The sequence below is a fragment of the Epinephelus lanceolatus genome, chromosome 22 (assembly GCF_041903045.1).
Source record: "Epinephelus lanceolatus isolate andai-2023 chromosome 22, ASM4190304v1, whole genome shotgun sequence".
NCBI classification, from domain to species: Eukaryota; Metazoa; Chordata; class Actinopteri; order Perciformes; family Serranidae; genus Epinephelus; species Epinephelus lanceolatus.
This window is the reverse complement of record NC_135755.1, coordinates 13,450,053-13,464,629: the sequence shown is the minus strand read 5'-3', so window position 1 is coordinate 13,464,629 and position 14,577 is coordinate 13,450,053. Positions and strand designations below refer to the sequence as shown.

Genomic DNA, 14,577 nt, shown 5'->3' with positions numbered 1-14,577 from the left:
TTTACATATGTTCCCTAGGAACTATTGTTTATGTTGCAGGAGAGCTGCTACACAAGTGTTGTAACACGGACCGTTTTGAGTGATGCACCCAGAGTAAACAGGCTAGGCTGCAATGTTGTTAACCTGTCTGCTGAAGTTACGAATAAACTATGACCCAGTTGGGTTTAAACAATAAATTATGTAGTCATTGAACAAGGGAAGAGACAGAATTTAACTTTTGAGACATTCACTTGTTTTCTTGCAGAGAGTAAGCTGAGAATAGTGACACCACTCTGTGTCTGTTGAGAGTTAGCTAAACAAGGGCCAGGAGATGATTAGCTTAGCCTAGCATAAAGGCACGTGTTGGGGTTCTTAACTTCCTGTGAAACCACAACTAATTTACTTTTAGAGTTGGATTAACAAATGAGATCTAACAAGTTAATTATTGAACTTTAAAGGTACTATTTGGCATATTTTTTAAATTTCAGACAAAGCCAGTTACCTGTTTTCCCCTGCTTCTGATTTTCATGCTAAACTAAGCTAAGATAAGCTAAGCAAAGCTAAGCTGAGCTAAGATAAGCTAAGCAAAGCAATGGAGGTGAAAATTTCAACCGTTTTCATAGAGATTATTTCTACAGTAGAAAATATTCTTTGGTCTATCTGTTTCATTCTACATTGTGTTTGGATTTCTCATCAAACCCCCAATATCAGACAAACTTTGCTGTGGTGTTGGTTGGTTCATTTAACACACACATTTGAACAAACATGACAAAAATAATCACTTTATTCAGTGCAAGTCAACAGGGACTCTAAGTGAGAACACGCACCTCATCAACACATCGGTGCTTCTCATATAATCATCGTGAAGTGCAAAAAGAGCATTAATTATCAGTGTAGCAAAAAAATCAAACCTTTAAAAGCATTGTCATATCATGTCTACATATCGACTCTCTTCACAGAAGACAGTCTAAAAGTTCCTGGAGGAGAAGTGAACGAAGAAGGTCCTGATCTCTTTGGGCGAGATGGTCACAATGAAAGGCTCATCTCTGACACCGCAACACCTTTCGCTACCTGAGAGGAAGAAAACACAAACAACAAGGTACGTCAGAGATGAGAGAACTAGAATTTCATCAAATGTACATATTGATATAAGATTGTTTAAATTAGGGATGTGCGCGACCAGTCAATTGAGCACTGTTGCCATTGCTTGTCGAAACCAGAAGTACTAGACAGTCAAATTTGCGCTAAAATTTCATGTCCTCCTAGTCGAGCTTCTGTTAGCTACTAAGCTAACAAGACAATGTTTAACCTTAGAGACTAAATTGAGTTTTCTTACTCTTGGACTGGTCGACATGTCTAAGTTTAAACTTCCGTTCAGACGTCAGGGACATTAGTCATCAGGGAACATCCCTATTTTAAATGTATTTAAATGCCAATGACACAAAACCAAGAATTTCCCACTTGTTTCGAAGTCGTCCGCGGTCCTCCACTTCCACCTCTGCAGACGGGCGATATCCCAGGTTCCTGTGAGAGAACGCTCCTCCAGCACTTTTACTTCCCCTAAGCCCTGCAGAACTTCCTGTTCACACAGGAAATGACCAATGAAAAAGAAAAAGATGATGTAAGTTCTATTTTAAAAATATCACAATCCGAGGCTTTCCTCATGATAACATTAATATGGAGACAGTACGGGTTTTTGTTGCACCTTCAGGTTTATGGTGACCGGCTTTGAAAGCTCAGGGTCTTCTCCGTCCTCAAAGAGATGCATGATTCTCAACAGGACTCGGTCGTAGTCTGGCTCCGAGTGCAAGTCCTTACCTAGATGAGTATCATACAACAAACTTTTTTTTTAGAATTTAATCCCCTGAGAAAAGTCAGCGAGGACTTAAAAAACCTTCTGACGGCCGACCTGAGTTTACGTGTCTGAGGTGAACATCGTGATCAGAGCTGTAGTTCCATCCAGGGATACTGAGGCTGAGCAAGTGGAGGTTGGGTGGCAGGACCACTGGACGCAAAGGAGAACTTCCTCTGGGTTCCTTCTTCTGCCAGGGCCTCTCTGAGTGTGCAAGAGAAACAAATTAACTGATAAAAACTCAACCCCTAAAACCCCTTTAAAAAGATGAGCACTCACGAGGCTGGTCGATGGGCATGACAACAGGCCTGTGCTGCAGCTCTATTGCCTCCCTCTGGTAAAGCTTGGACGTGTCACTGATGGAGCCCAGCATCATCCACAGGGTGGGTCGTACGACGGTGCTGTCATTGAGGGTCAGGTTGTAGCCGAGGTTCCAGGGTAAGTTGTTCCAAAGACGCCGATGAAGCATGACCTGAGGGGGAAAGAAACAGGAGGTTGACATGTGTTTCTGTGTAGGTAGAGACAGACTGATAAATATTTGTGTTGCCTTCAGGTACCTCTAGTTGTCCATTAGCTTGGCTGGACACACCGTGAGCTCTGTCGCTGACCAGCACCAGTCTGCTGAGTTCATCCTCAATGTACGCTGCCCGAACCATGGGGAAGTAGTTCTGCAAAATGAATATTATAATAAGATTATTCTACTCATTTAAATTGGGCCTATTATATCTTCCCTTCTATTCTGTCATATATATATAATGTTACAGTGTTGGATGTATATGACCAAAATTTCAAATAATGAGGTAAAGGTATATCAACATGATCGCAGTAAGCAAAACCCTCAGGCTTCAGACTGTTCTGAATACTGTTTCCATCGTTTTTATCTACTTTTGTGACAAGCTTCTGTCAGATTTCTTTAATGGTCATCTGATCCAGACAAGCTACTGAAAGCGTTTACATTACATAGCCCACGCTGCTACATGTAGCTACGTGCTAACTAAGGGAAGCAGGGAATATTGGCTGACAATGTTATTAATTTCTCCTGATTTTGGATCATAACCCTGCTGGAACATGTCCAGTTGTGTTTTGATGCTTTTATTGTTGATTTTCCAAAGTAAAAAATACCGCTGTGGACTGCAAGTACACTGCTACATGTAGCTACATGCTAACATCAGGGAACGTGAAACCCTGGTTGCAGATGTTGTTCATTTTTCCCCGATTTTCGATCATATTCTGTCTGGAACATGCCCAGTTGTGAATATTGGTGATTTTTTTTTATGGTAGAAAGTGCTGCTATATTCTGTTACAGTCACTCCCTGCTTGCTAGTGCACTGCTACATGTAGCTACATACTAACATTAGCAAAACTACATGATTTGCTGGTAACTGATCATGACAGATTCCTTTATATGTTCATCTGCTTCAGGCATGGTACTTCAGCTGTTTACATTACAAACACTGCAACATGTAGCCACATGCTAACATCAGGGAAACGTAATCTTGATTGCAGATGATGTCATTTTCTCCCTGATTTCAAATCACATTCCTGCTGGAACATGTCCAGGTGTAAAAATTATGGTTTAGAAGCTTTAATTGATGATTTCTCACAATAGAAAGTGCCACTTTACTCCATTGGAATCATTCTCGCGGCTGCAAGTACACTGCTACATGTAGCTACATGCTAACATCAAGGAAACATGTAGTCTTGGTTGCTGATGTTGTTAATTTCTCTCTGTTTTGTTGTCAATTTCCTGCTGGAACATGTTAGATTGTGAATATTTTGTTTCAGAAGCTTTATTGGTGATTTTTCACAGTAGAAAATACTGCTATAATCCGATATCGTCATTTCCAAGCTGCAAGTACACTGCTACATGTAGCTACATGCTATTGTCAGGGAACATGTAATCTTGGATGCCAGTGTTGTTAATATTTCCCCAATTTTGGACCACATTCATGCAGGAACATATCTGGGTGTAAATATTTTGGTTTAGACGCTTTTATTAATGATATTCCACAGAAAAAAATGGCTGGTTTACTCCATTACAGTCATTGTCTGGCTGCAAGTCCACCGCTACTTGTAGCTACATGCTAATGTACGGGAAACAGCTAATCTTGGTAGCTAGTGTTGTTCATTTTTTCCCAATTTACAGTCATATTCCGTCTAGAACATGCCCAGTTGTGAAGATTTTGGTTTAGAAGCTTTTACTGGTGATATTTCATGGTAGATAGTATAGCTATACTCTGTTCCAGTCATTCCCTGGGCGCAAGTACACTGCTACATGTAGCTACATGCTAAAATCAGCAAAACATGTCATCTTGGTTGCTGATTTTTTCAGTTGATTCCCTCTGTCAGATCATATTCCTACTAGAACATATCTGCGCCGCGATACCTTGTTACAGTCATCTGGCAGTGCAGAGACGCCAAAACATGGAAGACCCGCAAACGCTGACCAATCACATCAAGAGGGTGCTTAAAGAGACAGAATTTTAATAAAACTAGTGTGCATATATTATTCTGAATAAATCCAGGGACTTACTCTTGCTAAAGTGTTATTAGTGAACTTCCTGTATGTCCTCTTCAACATCTGATAGCCATTGTCATCTGTAAACAGGGTCCTGTTGTTCTTCAAGGAGGAGCTGGTTTTGAGGACGACCTCTGTGTTGAGATGGAGAGGGCCCAGCGAGTACATCTGCTCCAGCCTACGACACCGCGGTCTGCTCCCAAAGCATGCTGGGACTCGGGTGGTGATGGAGTAGGTGTAGTCTTTATCACTCTCCTCTCTATAAGATGCATTGTAAAGAGTAAATGCCACAGTTATGGTTCATTTTACTGCACTACAACTGATCAGTTACCCACCTGTAGAAGCGCTGCCTGATCTCAGTCACAATCTTCCCGGGGATGATCTCCATTTCCACAGCCTTGTAAGCGCGCACAGCCGAACTGTTGGCGCTGAAGATGTAGTTATCAGAGATGGGCCCTGTTTTTACATCCCCGTTTGCGTGGTACTCCCAGAAGTCCTGAGTCATCCTTACTCGTCTTTTTTCTTGACTGCAAAGCATGACATAGAGGTCAGAGGTCAGAGAGTTGTACTATATTACTTAAGTATATCTGCATGTACTGTAGTGCAACATGATCTCTTAAATCTTACAGGTAAGTGATGCTGTGCAGTAGATTTGTATCCTGGTCAAACATCAGCTTGTAACAGTCACTCAGAACAGGCAGGAGCCTCCTCCCTGCTGTCGCCGAGTCCCGGATGTTGCGTCGCTCAAACAAAACCCCTTTAGCTTCATAAGTTGAGCCACACTTGAACCTATGAGAGCATTTCCTGTCTGAGAACTTAATCAGGTATTTCCTGTGCTGAAGGCCTCCAAGTTCCACCACAATGAAAAGGTCATAGGTCACAATGGACTGTGCTGACCTCTGGATCTGTAACAGACAGTATTCAGTATATAACATAGATTTTCTCATCTTGTATCTCATCTGTATTTCACGCTATCTGGTAGCTGCCACATGTAACCACAGTTCAGTACATACTTTTTATTTAAAGACAAAACATTTACACATTTGTTAGTCAGTTGTCAATAATGACCTGAGCAGGGACAGGCTGTCCATCATCATCAAAGACAGCTGCAGTGGGGAAGGTTACAGTGACGTTGACGATAGTGGTGACGTTCCATGCTAACGGGTTGTAAACGATGACATGTTGCTCCAAAGCCTCATGAACAGCTGGCAGGAGGAAATATAAGACTCAGTTGTTTAGACAGTAACTCATATGTTTAAAGGAATACTTCACCCCCCAGATGGTCATTTGTATATCAAGTATTCACCCTGTGTTACACTTAATTCGTGAAGACAACTTTGCTTTTCTCACACGCCTCCACAGTGAGCGAAGGGGGTAAACTATCACTTCTGTTTCTTAGCATTTAGCTCAAAGCACCAATGTTAGCATGCTAAAGTAAGCTGCAGTCCCCTTGCAAAATGTTAACACCTTGTCTGTGGTAGTGGCTGCCGAGGATGCTGGGTAGGCTGTGGGGCAGCAGGAAGAGCGCGGCCAGAAGCTCCTCCACTCCCATCATGGCCTGCATGAGATGCTGCAGGTACATGTCTGCCACTTTGGGAGACTCTGTGCCAGTGATGCCGTCATGGTGCTGGACCTAAAACACACACCAGTAAATAACATTTTCTGTTAAAAAAACACATACTAATTCATTTTTCTAATCTTTATCACGTATTTGACTGTGAGCGACAGCTGTCAGTGGCAGAAACAAGCACTTATAGCAAACATAAATTGACGTTGCTTTTAGAAGTTGTTCGGAATAGTCACTCAGACACAAAAACATGGCAACATAGAGTCCAGGTTGAAAAATGCCAAACTTACCCTTTTAAGGAGTCAAATATTTTCGACAGATTACCTCTGAGACAGCCCAGCGAAGCGCCCTCAGTTTGTCCAGGGCCCAGTCTTTCGCCACAGGTCCATCAGGGAAGCTGATTCGGTACCGGGTGAAGAGAGTCTCCGCTGCGTGCAGCTGTGAGCTGGCCCGTCGTGCCACTCCTTTCAGAACATTTCTGGAGGCGTAAAACCCCGTCCACGCCTGGTGTGATTCTAGGGAATAAATCAGTAACAGTAGATGATATCAACAGAAAAATTGTGCTCCTTGCGTTCTGTCATGTGAAGCTGGTGATGCTTCGTATCATGTTTTAGGATAGATTTTCTCACCAGTGGGGGGTGCTGTTGAGCAAGACATGAAGTAAGACGTGTTTCTCAGGGCTGGGAATATTAAGACACTGCAACGGCATCCACTGCATGTAATCCTATTTTGTTTATCTGAATTCATGACAAGGAAGTTATAAACTCTGACGCTGGTTGAGAATCATTGTTATAAATAACGGCATGTCTCCGTAAGTACAAGTGCACCAGCTCCTCCAGCACAAGGCCTGAAGCCTCAGCACAGAGTACTCCAGGTAGACCCATCCAACCCGCTACCAAGGCAAAGTCAGAGGTTACAAACGTGGACCTGGAGGCAATAAAGTCGGACATCCTCTCATCCCTGGGATCCGATATATTGGCGGTGATAAGGCAGGAACTGTAGAATGCCCTAACTGAAGAGTTTGACGCTCTAAAAAGTGAACTGCAATTGGTGAAGGCCGAAATTGTGTACAACGCCGCAGCTGTAGGATCCAAAATCGAGCAAAGGAAGGGGGGCGTGAAGGACATTGAGGGAGGACTCTCAATCTGGTCAGACGAAGTGGTCTCCCTCCAAACTACAGTGAATTATCTCAAAAAAGGTAATGGAGGACCTGAAAGGACAACATAAGGACATGGAAGGACGGATGAGAGGCAGGAATGTGCAACTTGTGGGAGTACCAGAACAACCGGATTCCAGTTCACCCATGGCATTGTCCGAACTGCTAAGAGAGACACTTCAGATGGATGGAGAGGAAAAAGTTGACCACTCACACTGAAGTCTTGTGGCGAGGAAGCCAGGGGATACACCTTGTGCTATCATCGCTAAATTGCACTATGATGGAGGCTGCATGCAGATCTTGGGAAAATCCCAGGACCGAATCCTGCTTACGACGGGAACTCAGTGGCCATTTACCCGAACTACACGTCTACTGTCACCAAGGCAAGAGATTCTCACCAGTGGAATATGGTAGAAAATCCTCACTGCCGCGGAGCTCCCAGACGAGACCTGATTGGTAGATGGCTTTGAAGTATTCACTCAGAGTGGCGTACTGGACTGTCACCCCAAACTCTTTGCTGTTCTGGTTGATGTACGTCATCAGAGGGTCCATGTTGTTGAACTGGACAGATGAGTTGTAGAACTGCTTGTCACAGCCCTGAAACATGAGGAGAGTGCAGCGGGATTTTAGTGACATGTTCATGTACTAGTTAAGTGCACAGAGACACAAGGGTATGTTGAAGAAAATTAATTCTAATAGCTTTATAAACTGATGCTTAGTTTCCGTTTACTCACCCATGGCCAGAGCACATGTTTCGTCCTGAACCATGCAGCCCTCTGCTTTATGTTCTCCACCATCGTCTTGGCGTAGGCGTGCACCGTCTCCTTGGTGACGGGTAGGCTCATGTTGGGGTAAACTCCGTCTTTCGGGGGATCGGGGAACAAGGCAACTCCATTCCAGTAGAAACCAGAGCTGAGACGTAAGAACAGATTTCCTTTTATGTCTTTTCGATAATTTTATGAGTATGTATAGTATAATTATGGCGAGTAAAGACACTTCTGTCTGTTACCAAGAACGAGTCCAAACATGGAGTACCTGTTGGAGAATGGCAGGTGGGATGGGGTGCAGTAGCTGAACTGGTCCATAGTGTGAGTGAAGATCTGCTGCTTTTCTTTTAGAGAGGGAGAACCTCTCCACACAAACTGTAGTTTCTGTAATAAAGAAAAGATAAACAACCTATTGTGACTATTAGGTGCCATTTTAAAGGAATACAAAACCCCCAAATAAAAATGTGATTAGTTATTTACCCTGTGTTACGTTAAATTCATCAAGAAAACGTTTTTTTGGACGAATGGACGAAGAATCCAAAAATGGAAAAAAATTCTTGATGAATTGAGGTATTAAATTTTTTAACTGATTTTACTTATCTGATAAAAATGTAAGAAAAGCAGTTTAAGAGGTGTGTTCTTTGGGTTTTCAACACTGAAGCTGTGAATTTTAAATAATAATCCCTTCACTGATGGCAGTCGTATTTGGACCGAAGCATCAACTTGTACCTTGTTTTTCTGCATGCTGTCTTTGAGGTCGTAGTCAATGCGGGAGATGAGGTGGGCGTTGAACCCAGCCAGGGCAAAGAGCACCGGCGTGGTCGCAGAGGCTCCGAATGGATCCACGTGCCAGGAGAACTGAGGACGCACCCCGAATGTCTCGTAGAGGAAACCGTGTCCCTCTGAAACAGCACATTGAAAAAAAGTTCATAACATGTCTCCTTCTCTCAAACTGACGTTTACAGAGGGTGGACATGTGTTGGGCTACCTGTCATTTGTAGTATCTCATCGTCTAGATCAGTTACAGCCTCGTCGTGCATCACTTGGCCCCCGATGATGAACTCAAGTCGACCCTCTTTTACAAGATGTCGTACCTGGAGAGCCAACCAAGCATGTTAAATATTCACTGAGTATTTAAAGGGTCACTCCAACAATTTTTTCACTGATTAAACTTTGTTTGAAAGTACGAATCCAGAGTATCCTGTTGAGAGAATTGAGACTATTTCATGTCAGTACAGACAGAGTATTAAGCCATCTTGTTTCCTTACTTGTTTCTTATGTGAGTCCGTGGCCACAGTGTCCCACCACAGCCGAAAGAACTCCTGCTCCACAGCGATGAACCTGCGGTCTCCAACCTTCGACAGCTCCTCAGTCACGCTGGTGTACACATTGGCTGCATAGGCGTGCATACTCTCCTGTGGGAAGATGCACACTCATGAGCAGTGGTGGAAGACGTATCCAGATCCCTGACGTGAGTAAAAGTACGAACACCACACTGTAAAAATACTCCACTACACTTTGTTTCACTGCTGTAGATGTAGAGTGGCTGTCCTGTGATCTTTCTTAAAGAGTCATCTTTTCATGCTGTCAAGAAAACAGTCCTGTTTTTAGCTTTGTGACGATGCATTTTTCAGCTGATCCAACAGGGTTTTTAAAGAGTTTATTTGGCTTAAGAAGCAGGAGAATTTTCCCCACACATAAAGGAACACTTCATCCTTCAGTTTATCACAAACTTTTAACATCAACACATGGTTTTCCCTGGATAAAAAAGGTATAAGAAAATTAATCTTCAGAGTAACGTAGTGGAGTAAAAAGTACAGTATTTGCCTCTGAGATGTCGTAAAGTTGAAATAGAAAGCTGCACAAAATGGAAGCACTCAAGTACCTCGAGTTTGCACTTAAACATACCTATTTAATTAAAAGTATATTCTGCTACTACTCATATATGGGTGATTCTTTATTTTTATCACACTTAACTTGACACCAAAAGGAACAAAGAAAAATGAATGAGTGGCCTTTTATGTGTGGTTTTTGCTATATTTTCTTTGTTGCCGATTTTGTTCATTCAGCCATGCTTAATTTTTTTTTTTTTTTTGATCCTGTGAAGACCACATTGAGTTGGTGTGTAAAAAAAACTATTAAGTCTGTTTTTTTTAATGCTGTTAATAATTCTTGACAGACATTGCTGCTTCTTATTTGTTTTTATGGACTTTTTTATCACGTTATTGCAGTTGCTATTATATATTTGTGTCCTTCTAGGCCACTGAATGTGAACTCAGCACACTGCTGTAAACAAGCTTAATGCTCAGACAACTTTCCCTGAATTTTATGTTGTGTATTTTGTGCATATTTAATGCTAAATTAGGCGAGACATTAGCAAGGCAACATATGAGACAAAAAATGTGACAAAATGCCATTTCCACAACAGTAATTTCCACAAAGTCAACGATTTTGTAAGATCATAGTCATATATATGATTAACCAGTTATACCAAACAGCTGCTGATGATCATCAGTGTCACATGTAGGTTGAAACAGCTGTGTAGGAGGCTTAAAACTGGGTAAGGAACAGCCAAACTCTGCTTCCAGGGTGAGATTGTGGAAGACAGTTTAGTGTCACAAGGTAGTTATACTGCACAGCAAGGTCTTCACACCTGCCTTAAACTTTTGCACGGTTTGTGAGAGGCTGTGCACTATGTTCTTGTCCGGTTTAACACCTCATACAGAGAATATGGTGACAGAAACCTACCTGAATAGTGTACACCCAGCCAACATCCATGTGACTGTGAGGAATAACAAACGTTTGAATGGTCTCGTTTCCTCCTGCTGAGCAACAGCAGAAAAGAAAAAGCACAAAAACCACTAAAAGTCTCATTTTATATCTCATAAAACGAGACAAACGATCAATAACTTCTCCAGTCTTCACACAGACTTCCTTATTATTGTTGTGCTGCAGCATGTGACTGACGACTCCGCTACGGAAGCCCTGAAGAACCAAACTAGCCACTTTTTAACTAACGCGTGTTTTTCGGTGACCTTTAAACCGGAAACATTAAATGTAAACACTGCGAACACTTGGAGGTGAGGGTGTTTCACCTCATGCAACATTAAAAATGTCTAAAAATAAAAGAATAGCGTTGATATTTGGAGGATTTGTAACGGCCGTTGCCGCCGCGTTTTACCCCATATTCTTCTACCCGCTCGCGCACAAAGATGAGTACAGTAAGTAGCTAACGGCTTTTATTAAACTTTCATTTACACATAAAGACAGTTTAATAATGACATTTAATATGTTTCTGCGTGTAAAGGCTTTAGCACTGTGCTTAATTCTTCGCAGGCAGCTCTACAGCTCAGCTCAATGTTGATTTACCTGGCGAATAATTAGCTTTATCTAGCTAGCGTTAGCTAACTGGCTAATAGGTTGTTTTAGCTAGCATGCTAGTTAGCTAACATGTTTCATGGCACTTTCTCAGTGTTTTCTCATTCATTTCACATATTATATTGGGGGTCTATCTTCCCAAAACACACAACAAATAATAGTAAACGAGAATAAACATAAATTTAATGTTATATAAACTATACAGCTAAATGTAGCTGGAGTTAAAAGTGTTCACTTAAACTTGCAAGCCAGAAATAGGAGTTTCTAACTGCAGTGATGTTTTCTTTCTGTTATTCTCAAACCTTAAACATGTAAGTTAGTTAGCCCAACTAATACTGAAAGACAGAGTGATGCCACAAAAATTCATCCAGCTAAATAGTAGTGGTTTCACTGTGTTTTAAACAGCTATTTATTGGCAGTGGTGGAAAGTAACTAAGTAATCTCCAGGGGAAAATTGGCATACGTTACAGTTGCTGTTGTAAGTAAGCACAATAAACATGTAAGATCATAGAAAATAAGATAAATGCAACTGTCAAACCTGCAGCCAAACCTTGCTGTGGTGTTTCACAGTGACCTCTCCTCTGAAAAACAAATTACAAGCATTGTCCAGTCCTCTTTCTGTCAGATCCTTTCTCTCTCAGCACGATCTTGAGAAGGTCATCCATGCTTTAATTTCTTCATGGTTAAATTACTGCAGCTCACTGTATTCAGCGTTGAGCCAGAAAGACATCTCACGGCTTCAGCTAGTGCAAAACGCAGCTGCTCGGCTTTTAACAAACATTAGAAAACATGACCATAAGTGATTTTATTGTCTTCCACCACTACTTATTGGACAGTCTTTATAGTTGTGGCCAGCTCAGATGGAAAGCTGTAGTCAGGATATACAGCAGATCGTGGATAAACGTCTTCCAGTGTTACTGACAGCTCCGCAGACACAGGAGAGAGACAAAGCTGCAGTGTGAAACTCTTGTTCCTGACATTGATGTTGACCACCACAATCTTCTTCTGAGAATACTGTACTTTTCTCTCTTTGCTAGGAAGTGTCCAAAAGTCAAACCGGGCAGGAGTCAACCAGGCGGATGTTCAACCTGTCGGTAAGAGCACAGAGTAGAGTTATGTCTGAACAGGTGTATTATACCTGCTGAAGGTTGTGTAGACTGAAATGTTGTAGATGAATGTACCAATAGTGAGCAAGACAGTGTGCTGGGGTTATCATCCTTTTTTGTTTTTGCAATCAGTCAGAAGATATTGGACTTTAATGGGATTTTATGTATTTTGCAAAGACTTCTCATGCATACGTCTGTCATACACACATGGACCGGCTCAACACAGTTCTGTTTCCTTTATATTTTTTGTCTATCATAGTTAGAAAAAACAACAACATTTTTTAGTCTTGGCTCGTGCAAATATTTAAGTTCATGAAGTCTATGGCGTTTTGGAGCAGACAAGAGTTTTAATTCTTCATGTATCTGAGCCACCAACCAGCACTAATTTCAGTGACAAATCCTAATTTATGAAGCAGTTATCTTCTTATTTCCATGGTCTCCTCCCACTAAAAATAGCACAGCTAACCAACAGAGGGTGGTCACGAGTTGAGATGACAAAATTGAAAAGTTTTTACACAAATACAGACGCCGAATTGGCAAAAATACTGTCAACATATGACGCCTCTTGTCTTGTTTTTCTTATGTGAGTTATGTGTTTTTATAGACACGTAAGGAATTAATAATACGTCGTATTTCTTGATGGTAGTTTGCTGTAATATATACACCAGGAGAAGGAGGATGAATAATCTTAAAGGGAATCTAGCTGTGGTCTTAAAGATAGTGATTCAGTCTTTGCAAAGTATTATCATGTGTAACTTCAAAGCGCACATTGTCTTTAGATGTGAGAGGTGTCAGTGGTGTAATGTTGCTGCTACACACATGTTCACACTGTTTATTTTGTTAATCTGCAGGTGTGAAGATATGGTCAGATCCATTCAAGCCTGCAGGCAAATGACGACCAGCGACTGCTCCACTGATCCCACTGACACTGATGAGGACTTCTATCAGAGAGCGCCTGTTTGATGAGTGCTTGGTGTGCGCGTGAGTGAATGTTTTCCAGAGTGTGTTTGTTTTTTTGGTCGTTAAGTGTTTCCTTAAATCTTAAAAATAAAGTGTAAAGCTCATTCATCTAAAAAAAATCTCTAAATGACTTGTTAATATCAGTTTTGCTTTGATGGGTATGGTGATGTGAAACAAAGTAATCTACACAGAGGGTGACAGACATGAGACAAGTAGCGTCATGTTTACTTTCTACTACAATTCACTTATCTTATAAATCAGGGGTCTTTAATATTTTTTAGCTGAAAGAGAGACGGAGCAGGGACCCCTCACTATGTAGATTATATGATATTATCAGCTAATATGATTGCACAAGGAATCATGGGTAACAATTAGCATGAATCTTTGCTTATAATATCTTGGATCCATGTTAATGTGTCTTTCAGTCAGTCAATGTTCCTGCAGTAACTCTGAGGACCCTCTAGGGGTCGCTGACCCCCTGTTGAAGACCCAGGTTTTAAACGTCCAAGATGAAGTGTCTGCAGGTCCTTAAAAAGTGTCACAATGTCCTCAGTTTTATAAATATTAGGCTTTAAAAGACATTCAATTGTGGTACATTTGAATTTGTGAGGTCTTAATTGCCACAAACATTTTATTTAATTTCATTTATCACCCATTCTTTCATGTCCTGCTGAGAAAAACCTTCAAAATTGTAACTTATCAACACACTAAAAAACTGTTTTTGGGTGTGAAACATTATTTTTAAAGGATTTATTTACATGAAATAAATGTGATTTCTAAAATATTTTTGATCTGCTTTTGTTATTTTAAACTTCAAACTTGCACTGTGATAGAAAATAGCCTGGTCCAGACAAGAGTTCACACTTTCAAACAATAAAAAAAAATGTGTTAAAAAGCTTCAAAATCTAACACTAACAGTATATTCTGATGAGGCCAGTGTAAAAATGTACTGCTGTAGACATCTTTGTTAAAAAAATATTTTTTTGTGTGAAACTTTTAGCCCTTTGAAGATGTGTCCCTGATATTTTTAAACTCTACGATAACCTTATTTTATCAGGCATATAAGGTGTTCGCTACATCCTAGAGACTCCTATCTCACTTCCTGGTTTCCAAAAAGGTGTAAATGCTGCTCAAGTACTGGTAAGCTTTCTATTTTTTAATAAATTCATTAAATAATATTGATATTGGGTGTGTCTCCTTAACATGACATGTCGATTTTACAGCCCCTCTAAATCAAAACTAAAGACAAATTTTGGTTTGAAAATGAATATTTTGATGAGCATTAAGAGAACTT

The 14,577-nt window shown here is 41.0% G+C and overlaps 2 protein-coding genes across 2 annotated transcripts; one reads left to right on the top strand and one right to left on the bottom strand.

The window, feature by feature from the left end:
• Positions 1–745: 745 nt before the first annotated feature.
• Positions 746–10,823, bottom strand: man2b2 (mannosidase, alpha, class 2B, member 2). Its single transcript, XM_033610306.2, has 19 exons — positions 10,588–10,823; positions 9,108–9,254; positions 8,828–8,933; positions 8,569–8,741; positions 8,108–8,223; positions 7,807–7,984; positions 7,471–7,669; positions 6,241–6,431; positions 5,817–5,982; positions 5,418–5,554; positions 4,977–5,254; positions 4,685–4,876; positions 4,365–4,608; positions 2,389–2,499; positions 2,111–2,303; positions 1,889–2,035; positions 1,685–1,797; positions 1,441–1,558; positions 746–1,050 (listed from the first exon to the last, which is right to left on the bottom strand). Exons 1-19 carry the CDS (start codon positions 10,795–10,797, stop codon positions 947–949), a joined length of 3,123 nt encoding a protein of 1,040 aa, XP_033466197.1. The 5' UTR covers positions 10,798–10,823; the 3' UTR covers positions 746–946.
• A 43-nt stretch (positions 10,824–10,866) lies between these two features.
• Positions 10,867–14,065, top strand: smim20 (small integral membrane protein 20). The gene is made up of 3 exons (XM_033610307.2): positions 10,867–11,060; positions 12,255–12,311; positions 13,175–14,065. The coding sequence occupies exons 1-3, from the start codon at positions 10,952–10,954 to the stop codon at positions 13,216–13,218; spliced, it is 210 nt and encodes a 69-aa protein (XP_033466198.1). The 5' UTR covers positions 10,867–10,951; the 3' UTR covers positions 13,219–14,065.
• The last annotated feature ends 512 nt before the right edge of the window (positions 14,066–14,577 follow it).